Source organism: Aethalodelphis obliquidens, unplaced genomic scaffold (assembly GCF_003676395.1).
Source record: "Aethalodelphis obliquidens isolate GAN/ISIS:26980383/991018 unplaced genomic scaffold, ASM367639v1 scaffold151, whole genome shotgun sequence".
Lineage (NCBI taxonomy): Eukaryota > Metazoa > Chordata > Mammalia > Artiodactyla > Delphinidae > Aethalodelphis > Aethalodelphis obliquidens.
The window spans coordinates 147,370-161,065 of record NW_020838095.1 but is presented as its reverse complement, the minus strand read 5'-3'; the positions used below and the strand labels follow the sequence as shown (position 1 = coordinate 161,065).

The 13,696-nt window shown below is 45.0% G+C and overlaps 1 protein-coding gene across 5 annotated transcripts; it reads right to left on the bottom strand.

Annotated features, from left to right (window-relative positions):
- Window positions 1-3,143: 3,143 nt before the first annotated feature.
- ARMCX2 (armadillo repeat containing X-linked 2) lies at window positions 3,144-12,499 on the bottom strand. Of its 5 annotated transcripts, none has more exons than XM_027099939.1 (4): window positions 12,384-12,499; window positions 6,296-6,359; window positions 5,904-5,976; window positions 3,144-5,545 (listed from the first exon to the last, which is right to left on the bottom strand). In XM_027099939.1, exon 4 carries the CDS (start codon window positions 5,414-5,416, stop codon window positions 3,557-3,559), a length of 1,860 nt encoding a protein of 619 aa, XP_026955740.1. In that variant the 5' UTR covers window positions 5,417-5,545; window positions 5,904-5,976; window positions 6,296-6,359; window positions 12,384-12,499; the 3' UTR covers window positions 3,144-3,556. The 5 variants fall into 5 exon arrangements, with proteins under 5 accessions (XP_026955740.1, XP_026955738.1, XP_026955741.1 ...); XM_027099937.1 differs by lacking the exon at window positions 12,384-12,499 and adding an exon at window positions 7,575-7,686; XM_027099940.1 differs by lacking the exon at window positions 12,384-12,499 and adding an exon at window positions 6,462-6,478.
- Window positions 12,500-13,696: the final 1,197 nt, after the last annotated feature.

The window sequence follows — 13,696 nt, the reverse complement described above, 5'->3', positions numbered from 1 at the left end:
TACAGAATGTCTAAGGAATGTTTCAACAATCATGCTTAAGTAATAATAGAACACTATATAGTTGGTGCTCAATTCCTGGTGCCTGTTTTCATAATTTTACCAGGTTAAATCTTTCCAAAGAACTACCTTTTTAAATCTCAGCACCACCTGGACTATGCTGTTGATCGTTCTCATGCGATGATTTAAGACACAAAAACCTAGACTTTAGGAAATGAAATATTTGCCTATTGTGTGATTCTTAGCTCATTCATAAGACCAGACTACATGTCTCTGCATGGGAATAGGTTCCATCTGAAGGCGATGGAAATTTCCACTGCTAATCAGAGCAAAGGAAGCTGGTTAGATTACCTTCATATCTGGGATCAAGCCAAGAGACATTAATGCATCCATCTTCAGTATATGGGCTCAGATACCATCTCTACTTCATCCAGAAGAAGACATTACTGTTCCAGGATTGACATCTTTTCAGATTCTCCTTATTAAGGGTTCAAACAATCTTGGGTCTAGCCTCACCCAGGGTCACCTTGTTACCAGAGCAATGATATTCTTTATTAAATGACCATGGGTTTGATGTCATATGGGTTACAATGGTCACAGTAAAACTGAGTAAGATCAACATTAGGCCCCAGAGTCCTCCATCATTTCTATCCTAAAAGGAGAAACAGAAAAAAGGCTTTCACCTTCATTATTTTCACCACTGATCTCTTCAGAAAATCCTTAAATGTTACGAGCTGTCAAGCCTATGGCTGTGGATACAAGCTTTCCAAAATTCTAATTTTGCTTGAAAGCTCAAATTTTATTGTTGGTGGCAAATACAGTCAGTTGTTTTTCTTGAAGGTTCACTTCATTAATTTTCAAGAAAATGTCTGCCCAATACTCAAGTCTGAAAAACCACAGTCTTTCTGCCAGTCATTCTTTCAAGTAAAAATGGTGTTCCACGTCAAAAGCAGCTAATTCAGTGCACAACTCAAATGATGGTGCAAACATTTTCCTTTGAGACAACCACTGTATTAAGCTATGCAGGAGAAGTGCTTTGTGCATACTTTGTGTTACAGAATTTTAAAAAGATATGCACTCAATCAACAAGATTTAATAAAAAATATAATTTTATTATAAATAAGGACTCCATTAAAGACATTTAGAAATGAAACTGGATTACAGAAATTTGTTGAGTGTGTGGCTGTAAAGAATTCAATCACTACTAGTACAGTTTGGGGACACTGCCTTGATCTATGCTGAGGCACCAGCAGTTTTACCAACCATTGTTTTATTTTGAAAATAATTTTGACCTTACAGTTTCAGGGACCTGTAGTGGTCTGTGAACTACACATTGAGAACCACTGATGTACAATATGATTCCAATTCTGTGTAAAAATACACTGAGATGACATAATAAACATCTGAAAGAATTTTCACTGACTTTCAATTGCAGGAGCCTTTTTTTGACTGATGCAACAGACTCTTACATATGGTGAATGTCTTTTCATGCCAATAATATAAAAGTACATCGCAGTTTTTTTTTTTTTTTGAGGTACGCGGGCCTCTCTCTGTTGTGGCCTCTCCCGTTGCGGAGCACAGGCCCCAGACGCGCAGGCTCAGCAGCCATAGCTTATGGGCCTAGCTGCTCCGTGCCATGTGGGATCTTCCTGGACCGGGGGACGAACCTGTGTCCCCTGCATTGGCAGGCGGACTTTCAACCACTGAGCCACCAGGGAAGCCCTACATCGCAGTTTTTAACAGTTGCATACTATTTTACTGTGTGGACATACCACCTATTGTTTAGCCAATTCTGTAGTGTTAGACATTTAAGTTGCTTCTTTTTCTCTCTTAGAAACACTGCTCAATTGAATACCCTTGATATTCCTCTGTATACAATTATTTGATTATTTCCATAGGGAAAAATATCCTACAAGTGCAATGCTTGGCTGAAAGGCAGGTGTACCTTTAAAGCTTCTTATATAGATTACCAAATTGCCTTCCAGATAAGTTGTGCCAGTATATTAGGCCAAACTGTCCATTTTCTACGTGCCCCCCTCCCAGGAGTCCCTGTCTCTATTTCTGCCACAGCCCACCATACACCTGCACCAAAATGAAGGTTTCATGAGAGGTGTCAGGAGAGCAGGCTGGGTTTGGAAAATCTCTGCAACTTCTCCCATTTTCTTCTTTCATTGCTTCACTGGCCAGGGGGCAGATGAAGGAAGGTTTTCCTGCTCTTAAGTGAACTCAGAGGTGGGGGTGGGGTTCCCAAAAAGGCCTCACCACTGCCCCTCTTCCAAACAAAGGAGGACCTAGACCTCTAACCTGAGGGGGGAAAAATCACTTTGCACCAAGAGTCATTCTTTTTGTAACACTGCTCTTTCTCATCATTATAAATGGTGACTCAAAAAAAAGAAAAAAATGGAAAGAAAAAAAATGGTAACTCACTTTGGCATTGCTTGGTTGCCAGAACTGCCCAAGAAAGAGGGCTTTCTCTGTCAGAACCTGCACAAGATCATACAATCCTTCCTCTCTGTTGACCTATAGCCAAGATAGCAGATTTTGGTACATTTTTTGGTAAGCATCTCTTATCATCATTCCCTAACATTTCCTATAGCCATCGCCCTATTTCACTCTTCATCATCTCATGCTTGGTTTATAATTTCCTAACGAATATCTCTACACCTAACCCCATCACAGCTCCAATCCATTTTTCACATTGCCACCAGATTATTTTTCCTTTTGCCAAAAATGCCCAGTAACTCCCAGAAAATGACAGGATCATATTTCAATCTTCAGCTTGGTGTTCAGGGTCTTCCCTAAACTTTTTTTGCCCTACATTTCCACCCTTATCTCCCATCACTTCTATTCCCATACTTTCCATTCCAGGCAAACTGGTTACCTTCCTGTCACTGGAACATATTTCCTACCTCCGTGTCTTTCTTCAAGCCATTTCCTCTCCTGGAATGCCCTTCTGTGTTTTCTCATGCTGTCCTTCAGGGCCCACCTTAAGTGTGCCCTTCCTCCTTGAAGCATTCTAGCCACTTCTGTTTCATTTAAACAGATAGCATATATTTGACAATGAGCATATGCTCAGGTACTGTAATCTTTTTCTATTTATGTACCTTATCTCTCCAGCTAGATTTTAAATTCAAGCAAGAGAACAATTTTTTTTGTCAGTTGAAACATACAAGTTTATTAATGATACACAAATGAAGTCTTTGGTGAATAAATTCAAGTCAAAACAGATGATAGAAGTGTAGGCTATTCATGATGGACAGGTTCACTATCAATTCACATAGAGGAACCAGTAAAAATATTTCCATTCAAGCAGCACGATTAAAGTCACAAATGTGTTTTCAGTACAAGAGGACTATTTATTTGGTATTCATAAAATTATTCAGCTTAAAGCTGGAGACTGTCACAGATAACATCACTCTGGATGATACATTATTCAAAACTGGCAGCTGAAAGGATCCCTTTACTATATAAGCAAGTGGAAAAGCAGTAACTTTCAATTTTCATTGCTTCCAGACTGCAAAACCAGACATTTCTTCAAGTCTCTGAGACACATAGCCAATCAGAATTTGTCCACTAGTTTTATAACTTTCACTTTCACCAAGAGGTCATGGTGATCTGCTAAGGCTCGAATTTTCTTAACGCACACTCCAGATGTAGTGCATAAGTAGAAAAGGGAGCCTTTATTGAACTCTCTGTAGTTGAATACTTCTGCTCTGAGATTGTCATAGATGATCTCAAATAGAGTCAGGGCATTAATGAGAATTTCTGATTCCACATAAGAATTGTAGAGGGAACTAAATGATGATGGCACTTGGGTACTGAGCAGCTTTTTTAACATATCTGGATTTTCAGCAAAATTCGAAAGTATTTTCAAAATCTCAACCTTGATTTTTCCACCTCCCTGAGATAACAAACGGAAAAAGTTTGCAATGGAATTGACAAGCAGGTGCTGGTAGTCATTAGTAATAGTCATGTTTGTTAAAAATTTTAGTCCAACTACCTGTACTGCTGAGTTCAGGTTAGAGGCCATGATGTCATCCATCACTTTATTCATGTATACCTGAAGCCGGCCCTGATTTTCATAATTCTCACTCAGGTTGTTCATGGCCATTAAGGCTTTCTCCTTAATGTGGGGATCAGTTTTGTTGATCATGTTTGCAATAATCGGGAGGCCTCCCAATTTGCGAATTGTGTCTTGGTTGCATGAATAATTGGCATTGTTGCTCAGAGTGAGCAAAGCTACCTGTTGGATGAAAGGATCATCCGATTTCTGAAGCAAAGCAAGGACTTTCCTGAGATCTCGGACACCCAGAATCTCATCAATTTCATAAGGAAAGGGGCGCTTCTGCATGGGAACGGGTCTCTTCCCTCTCCCTCTCTGCTGGGTCTCAGGCTCAGAGTCTGACTCCGATTCTGTGTCCGTCCACCCAGACTCCCCTTCTTCAGAATCAGGAACCTCTGCCAGGAAAGCCTGTCCTCCATTAGCGGAGGCTGCGGCAGCTGCCGCAGCCCCATCTCCAGGGCGGAAGCCCAGCCCCAATTCGTCTACTTCAACCTTATTTTTCTTGCCTTTGCCCTTGCCTCCAGTCCGGGACTTGGTTCCACCCTTAGCTCCACCTTTGGGTACAGCTCCAGTAGCTGACCCGGCCTTAGGTATAGCCCCAGTATGAGCCCCAGGGGTTGTTTTCTTGGCGGCTGCTGCTGTTTTAGAGGACCCTGAAGTCCCAGGAGCCTCTGCAGCCCCAGTAGGGGCTGCTGCCCCAGAAGGCACTGCAGCCCCAGAAGGTGCTGCTGCCCCAGAAGATGCTGTTGCCCCAGAAAGTGCTGCTACCACAGTAGGCGTTGCTGGTATGGAAGCCTCCACTGCCTCGGTAGGTGGTGCTGCCTCAGTAGGAGCTGGTGCCCCAGGAGCCTCTGCTGTGCCAGGGGCTTCTGCTAATTTAGGAGCCCCTGTCATTGTGGAGGTCTCTGCAGCCACGGAAGCCTCTGCCTCCCAGGGAGCTGGTGCCACTGTAGAAGCCACTGTGGCTTCTGATTCAGCTTTAGGCCCAACCCCGGCCCCTTCTGCCTCCTGGGCCTGACTTCCTGCCCCACTCTGAGCCTTGGCACTAGATGCAGCTGAGGCCACTGCTTCAGCTCCAGCCATGTCCAGAGCAGAGGTTTCATCCTGGACCCTGACCTCTGCCCCAGTGTGGACTGGGGTTGGAGGACCAAATCCTGGCCCAAGGTCAATTGTGAATCCAGCCCTTAGTCCAGCTCTAGCCCGGGCTCCAGTCCCGGCCACAGCCCTGGTCTTGGGCTTGGCCAGTCTCTTCTTCATCTGGTTTCTTCCCCTGGCATATTTGTAGACGCAGTACCAGGCACTGGCCCCAATCACTATCCCAGCGGCTACACAGCCAGCATCCCGAACACGGCTCATGATGCAGCTGGAGTGATCCCCTGATTCAGGGTGTGGAGCTGGTGTGCCCAAGTGGGGTGCGTGCACGACAAGGTAAGGTGCTTCAGTTCAGGCTCGAAAGTTCTGCTGAGGTTGCAAACTAAGCAGGACCTGGGGTAAAGGATAAAAATGAGGCTTAGGGCTCTGGCTCACTTCGTGCTTAACCAGGCCTACTTAAAGGAGAGTTTGGGAACATAATGCTTGGTGGGTGGACTAGTACCCAGACACAAGTGTCCAGGCCTCTGTGTGTTGATTCAGGACCCTGGTTGTCTGATGTTTCTTACATCTTCATCCCTAGCCCTCACTGCCCAATGTAAACACATCTAATTTCCCAGCACCTAAATGGGGGATGAGAGGCCATATAGACTTCAGGAAAGCTGGTGGAGAACCAGAAAGAACCCCAGATTCTTCTCTGATTCCCTCACCCCCAGCCCAAAGGTCCCCAAATGATTCTCATACACGTACCAACCTGCTGGGAGCAGAAGCAATTTGCTCTTTTCCACCAGGCTTGTAGTTGTGCAGGGCCCAAAAGGCAGACAGACCTGTGGAGAGATCCCAGAAAGGGGGTTTCGGGGGCCTTTGGTAGATGGATTCTCTTCTTTTCTTGATTTGAACCCTTGTGGGCAAGTTTCTCCCTCTCAGGGCTCCTCACTCCCTCCATATCCCTTCCTCCTCAAATCCTTATTTAAGAAGGCAAATGCCACACCCCTTTCGCTGTACCAAAAAGGACAGGCCCAGGGCAAGGGTTTCTTATAAGGAGGAAGAAGATGGGGGAAGAGGAGCCCCCGGCTCCAATTTCTGCTCTGGTTTCTGCCACACCATACCAGGGGTTCCAAGACAGTTCCCAGCCCCCACACTGACCTCCAATGATTCAGGGCTGTTTCTCCTTTCTTCAGTTCAGTTAGAGCTCCATCCTAAGGACAGACTGAAGGGCAGAAATACAGATAGCAAGACGTTGGAGACAGAGCCCGGCGGATGGAACGGACTGAAGACCAAAGTCCCCAATTACCTTTCAGCATTCACATACCAGAATGACAAACGGTTCCACCTCTCAATTCCTTCAACTCTTCTCACCCCTCCCTTCGCACCCCAACCCCCGCCCCTGCGCAGACTCCCCAGGCAGTCAACCTCTCCTTCCCTTTGCCCCGCCCCCCCGTCCGCCATTTCTCCCGGACAGACGGCCACACCCCTTCTCCTGCACCGAAGCGGGAGGGGGCGGAGCGAGGGTGTACAGAAGGCTGGACGGGACGCGCGACTGGGGATTATGGCCAGACAATCTAGCGTCTCCTTCCTATGACCACCAGTCCTGCAGTCCCCAGCCCCCACGCCTAGCATCAGCCTGCACAACGGGTCCCCAGTGTCTGCCCTTTCGGTTTGAGGGTCATGATTTTCCACTGTTTCTCCGCTCTGGATTCCACCTCCCACACCCCATCGCAATCTCCTGTTAACCGCCATTTCTCCCGCCAGGGTACCCGATCTCCTTTTTCAGGACTGAAGAAACGGGGGTGAAGGGTTGTATGCGCCGGAGGTGTCTGGAAAGCAGCCTAGGACTTAGCACGGCGGTTTAATACCAGATTCTCTCAGGGCCTTCCCTCTTGTAAAGCCCAGAGCCAGACCGCCACCTCCCCTACAAAGGCTGTCACACCCATTTCCCAGCACCCCCAAAAGACGTGGGGTCGGCCGGGGGAGAGGGGAGGGTGCGGGGGCGGTGGTCGGGAGAGGTATCTGCAAAGTGAGAGTGGGAGTGAATAAGCCGGATTGTTTACTAATTGCGTGCCCCTCCGATCACCCTTTCCCCAACCTCCCCACTGGCCTTATATGCGCTGCCACGTTTATTTCTCTTCCCTCCTCCTTTCAAAACAGGACGGGATGTGGGGTGCGGGGCCTGAGTGTCAAAAACAAAACCAAAAAAACACTGGCTGGGAGGGGAAGTAAGCGGATTCTCCACAAGTATATCAGCGTCTTTACGTTCCCCCCTCCCCCTCTTCCCGCCGCCCACCAAAATGAGCTGCGACTGAGCGCGGGGGTCTGGAGAGCCGGCCAGGGGCGGGCGAGGCGGAGACACCCGCGGCCTCAGACTCCCTCATCTCTGGGCTACCCCTATTCGGGGGTGCCAGGCCATGCCCACTCTCACACCCACCTGCCCGATCTGGGGGAATTTTCTCCTCCTCCTCCTCGCCTGGGTTAAACGCACGGCAGTGCGCAGCGCAATAGAGTTGGTACCCAGAGGAGGACGGAGGACGGCGGTCAGGGCTTTAAGTACCTTTGCCAACGTCAGCTCCTGGTCACGTGAGGGCTGCATCGCCAGTAAGCTTGGGTCCCCAACTTCCACTCCCACCAAGAGCAGGAGCCCCCTCCTTTACCCCCACTAGCACCTCACCCCACCACATCAGGTCCTGTCACTCATTTTTTTGTCTTTGTAGTCCCAGAGGCCACAAGTAGCCCCTTCTCCTTGTGTTAGAATTTGCCTTTCTCTGGTTACTGGGGAGGGGATGCATCTTCTTGGAGGGCTATCGACAATTTTTGCTTTTCTTGTTGGGGAATCGTCTCATCCTTTCTTGGGCAACTGGATACTCTCCCCTCACTCCACCTCCAATCCTCCATCCACTAGTGCCCACCATTTACCTTGCAGTTGGGCCCCTGCTCCAGTATAGGTAAGGGGTAGGAATGGTAGTGGGGTCTTTACTTCTGTAATACGTCTCTGTTTTGTTTTTAAAGCTATCACCACTCTTTATTATTATAGTAAGAAAATACAACAAAACAAGAGTTCAGTGTGGGAAGCAGCAACAAAAGAAAAAGAGTAGGCATGTTTTAGAAAAAAGATTTCCCACTAATATTGGAAGACACCATTAATTTTAGTTAATTTTTACCACATAGAAGATTCTATTGTCCACATAGGAAATAGTTTTCAAAACATGCTAAGGCATTTGAATATCCAAAAATGGAATTTTTCTCAACAAGATAAGCATGTTTCCATACGATCTGTAAATTGATCCATGGAGAGATGTTCAGTTGTCTGATCTTATTTATTTTGGACAAATAATATCCTACTTTTTCTCCTTCTGGGACAGCTTTTAAGTTGGGTAAATAAATGATGCTGTCTTGTTCTCTTAGAGAAACACATTTATTTAATGTTCCCAAACCATTGCTGACTGCTGTGTGAACCTCTTGTAATTTGATGGCTGTAACCATGACAGTTTTGAACACCTGTCCATGGATTAGGTTCCAGTTTTGTGATTCAGCTCTGGGCAAAAGGAAGAACTATTAGACGAAGGAAATGATGGATATGAGGGATGCAGAGATGGTCAAATCCTTCCAGTCCTGTCAAGAGGGGAGGGAGGAAGGTGCTTGCCCTCCCACCTCTCCTATATTCCAGAACCTCTCATCCCCTGCATTCTGGCACCTGACTCTGTTGTTCATCCTAAAAGTATACATGGACAGTGACCAGGGTGCTAAATGCCATCTTTACTCAGGTGACCAATTTGAGTAAATGCCTTTGGCTTCTTCCCTCACTCCCTCCCTCAAATTCCCACAGTGGTAACTTAGGGATGCAGAGAAGGGATTGCTGTTCCCACCTACCCCTGCAGCTGCAGGTTTCCACAAAGATTGCTGGGGGAAGCACCCAGGCCTGCCTGCCCTGCTCTGCCCTTATTCATGGTGTGGCCGAGTTAACCTTGTTCCTGATGCTGTCTGCTGCTATCACCTGGCCTGCAGCCTGTTGACCTCTCACCTCTGGCCTCCTCACCTCAGGGCACCCAGGGAGAACCCAGCCTTGCTGCAGGGTCACTGCCCGAGGCCCACACCCACTTTGATACTTCCTTAGCCAAATGTATACCTGGGCCCCAGGGTCTCTCCCCACTGACGATACTGATTAACCTAGAGTAGGCATTCTCAACTGGCTACCTCTGTGTTCTACGTGAAATTGTATGCAAGGTTTTGTTTTTGAGTGTATGTGTGATTAAGTGCATTTTTTGGGGGAAAGGGGAATAAAGGTCATTGACCTCATCAGTTTCTCAAGGGGTCTAGGATCCCTGCCCTAGATATTAAGAACCAATACAATGGCCTAGAGAGTCTGTGTTATATAAAATAGTCCAGATTAGAAATATCTTTTTTTTTTCTGGTAATGAAAGTAATATATATATTAGTGGTTAAAAATATTCAAAACAATAAGGAAATGTATAAAGCATGCAGGGAAAGAGCTCCATGATATCTTTCCCATTGCTAGTCACTGCTAAAGATTTCCAACTTTCTTTTTATGCACATATTAGTAAGTGCATTTGTGGTTATTAATCAAGTTCTGAATTGAACAACAATAAACAAATAATAAGCATTTAGAATTTGTATTGTAATTGCGGTAAATCTGCAGATTAATTTGAGGAACATTAGCATCTTAAAATTGAGACTTCCCCTCCAGGAATATGATATATTTCCATTTTGCTCAGATCTATTTTTATGTTTTTTAATCAAATTTTGTAAGTTTCTTCAGCTAAATAATTCCTATTACTTGTTAGGTTTTTCCTAGGTATTAGTAGTTTATGTTGCTGAAATGCTATTCCTTTCTCCAATTGTAATTTCTTATAGGTGATTTTCTGCTTAAGGAAAGTGTTCTACTATTATATATTTATTTTGTATCTGCCAATTTCTGTGATCTGTCTGATTAATTTCAATTGTTTTCAAATGATACTTTTGGTTTTTCCAGGTATGTATACATAACCATCTTCAAATGATGATTTTTTACATTTCTTCCTTTCCAATATTTATAACTTTTTTCCCTTTTTTTCTGCATGTGTTATATTGACCAGAACTATGTTGAACAATGGTGGTGCTTGAGAACCTCTTGTTCTTGTTCTTGAAGAAAATGGGAATACCTCTTATGAAGTTTCATCATTTAGTGTAACTTTTGCTGTTTCTGATATATTTTATCTGTTTTTCAAGGTTATTTTTGTTTATGTTTACCACTACTGCACAAAAAGTAGTAGAAGGAAATAATATCAGTGAGTAGAGGTAAGTCACAAGTTCTGTGGTCTTGGTAGCCCACAAAGAGTGAGGAATCTGCTAGGTCAAAAGAGCCTCTGATATAGTCTTCATCAGACTAAGGCTATTTTCTTTTATACTTAATTTAATTTAACCAATAATAATTCATTAAATTATAAATATATAATTCCTTACTGCACAGGCAAAGTTTCCACTATTCCTATTTTACTAATAGTTTTTTTGTTTTTTAATTTAGGACTGGCTGACTCAGTTTATCAAGTGCTTTAATTGTAAGATTTATTTTCTCCTTCAGTTTGCTGTTGCAATGAATGATGTAGATAAACCAGTCTCCCTTTCACTCTAGTCTCCTTAACTCCTCAAACTCCCCACCCACTTAACTCCTCAAACTCCCCTTAACTCCACTCCCCTTAACTCCTCAAACTCCCCACCCACTTCCCCTTGTTTAGAGTAAATGTAAATGTCCTCACTACAACTGACTAGGCCCTACTCTCTTCAACCTTATTACCTTTCTGCCTCATCTTCTACTGCTCTGTCTCTAGCTCAGCGATCCTGGCTTCCTTGATGTTCCTGGAACATACTGGGCTTGTTACCTTCACAGAGCCTTTGCATTTGCTTGTCCTCCTGCCTGGGATATTCTTCCCCCAGATATCACCACACTTAGATCCTTCACTAACTTCAGATCTTTACTGAAAGGTCACCTTTCTAGTGATGCCTTCTCTGGCCACCCTATCTGAAAGTTTAACCCATCTCGACTTTTCATATCTCCTTGCTTTAAAATATTTTAGTATGTATCACTAACAGTATATATATATATATATATAGTTTATTTACTTGTTTATTGTTTGTCTCTCTCACTACAATGTAAGGGCCACATGATTTAGAGATTTAGGTCTGTTTTATTCACCCTTGTAACCACAGCATGGAGAACAATGCATGGTATGTAGTAGGTGCTCGGTAAATATGTTGAACAAATGAATAAATAAAGAAATGGCTTTCCAACATTGCACTTACAACGACTCTCTTGCAGTCCAGAAATAAAGCCAGTTGGCTTTGCTGCATTAGCAGATTTATTAACTCTCAAATAAATGATTAGCTAAATCAGGGCCTCGTCATGTGACAAGATGTGGAAGACATTAATTAAGATTGCTTTGAGTGGCATGTATAAAACTCATTATGCAGTGAGAATGATTGTTTATGAAACATACCTTTTAAAAAAATAATCTTTTTTTTTAATGAAAATAGTTCTATCATTATTTTGCCATAATAAAATTTGGGCAAAAAAAGAAACAGAATAGTGCTAACAAGAAAATAACAGGGCTTCCCTGGTGGCACAGTGGTTGAGAATCTGCCTGCCAATGCAGGGGACACGGGTTCGAGCCCTGGTCTGGGAAGATCCCACGTGCCACGGAGCAACTGGGCCCGTGAGCCACAATTACTGAGCCTGCGTGTCTGGAGCCTGTGCCCCACAACAACAGAGGCCGTGATAGTGAGAGGCCTGCGCACCGTGATGAAGAGTGGCCCCCGCTTGCCACAACTAGAGAAAGCCCACGCACAGAAACGAAGACCCAACACAGCCATAAATAAATAAATAAAATAAAATAACAAATTCATTCCTACTCTCTGCTTCTTTTCCTGACACCCCTTCCACCGTCCCCATTTACAGGTATTTTCAGGACTGCAGAGGTGAACATTAAGGATTCCAAAGAAAAAAGGTGGAGGGAGCACGGAAAAGGACGGGACCATTCCCCAGAGAAGCAGTAGAATTGGCCAGTAGCTCAGGAGAAAATACTGCCCCTTCCAATAATCAAAGACAACACATTTGTTGGATGTGCAAAGACTAGAAAGAGCAACAGTGTCCTGTGTGGTAATGGTGGTGGTGGGGGGGGTTGGGAGGGGGCGGGTCACCCTCTGCTTTGCCAATAATAGGAGGGGAAATTTGGGACCCCGAACTCACCAGTGACGTAACTTCATGTGACTAGGAGCCTGTGTGCTGGTCTGTCCAGATAGCGGTTCTTGCTCAGGTAACCGGCTCCCAATTTCTTTTGAGGTGACGTGGCTGTGGGCAAGGAAGGAGGAGGACAAGAGGAAACCCGTCCTGATTCCTGCCGGTCACGGTGAGGGTGGGTATTGATTGGAGACTCTTGGAGTGAGGGTGGAGGGTAGCAGCACGACTTTCGAGTTTGGAGGCGCTTCTCTATTTCCCCGCGGAGACACCCGAACCCAGCCCCTTTTTCGTGTTGTGCCTTGTAAAAGGCAGCTGAAATGGTTGGCGTGGGTGACTCCAGCGGGCGGAAGGGAGGGGAGGAGGCGGTTATCGGGGAGTGGAGCGATGGGGGACTGTGAGGTGAGAGACAGGCCTGACCACCTGGACGGAGAAGGAAAGGTCCGGGTTTGAACCCACGTTCGGGTGTTGGTGCGTTCACCGCATTCACCAGAGCAGAGTCCTCATTGTCTCCTGTTTGTTCCTGTCTGGTTCTGGCTTTGGTCTGTCCCTGTCTGCTGGTCCATCTATCAGTGGGTTGATGATGCAAAAGAAAAAGAAGCTCAACGCCTCATTTCCTTCTTCCTTCCTCCGCCCCGAACACCCCCGCCCCCTTGATTGCAGTTTCAGACTCCTGCGTCCCAGCGGCTCTCACTAGCCTGAGAGAGAGTCCCCTGAGATCTTCGCTCCAGCTGCAGCATGGGCCGCGCTCAGAATTTGGGCTTGATGGCAACAGGCCTGGTGGTCGGGGCTGGCTCCTGGTACTACATATACCGACTGACGTTGGGAGAGCAGAATAAGAAGAGGCCAGCTGATGCAAAAGACATTAATCCTGCCTACAAAAAGTTTAGAAAATACAGAAAACTGTAAGGAAGAAAATAAAAATAAGCCACCAACTACTATTCCTTGTCTTTCTATCTTTGTAAGAATGTGGATGTGTTTAACATTACTGCAATTACACTGTGTATGATATCCTGGAATTATTTTTTTCAGGTTACATTGCAGGGTATGCCTTTTATTAGTTAATGAAAATGCTTCATAAAGTCTTTTAACAGATTGTTTCATAATAACAGCATAATCATAATCTCCTTTTGTCAGCCTTTCAGATGGGAAAGAAATATTAGATATCTTAATTTTGTGAAAAAATAACCGTATATAGAAAAAATCTACATAGACTTACAAGAGGATGTCTTTCCACACTAGTTATAGCTGTGATAGCCATCATCCCAGATTCCAGAATGACCAGTTAGGCAGCTTCTGCTTGGCATAGAGAACATAGGATTTGG

Bases quoted from the DNA above. Each gene is read 5' to 3' on its own strand.
- ARMCX2 (XM_027099939.1), bottom strand. From the start codon at position 5,416: ATGAGCCGTGTTCGGGATGCTGGCTGTGTAGCCGCTGGGATAGTGATT.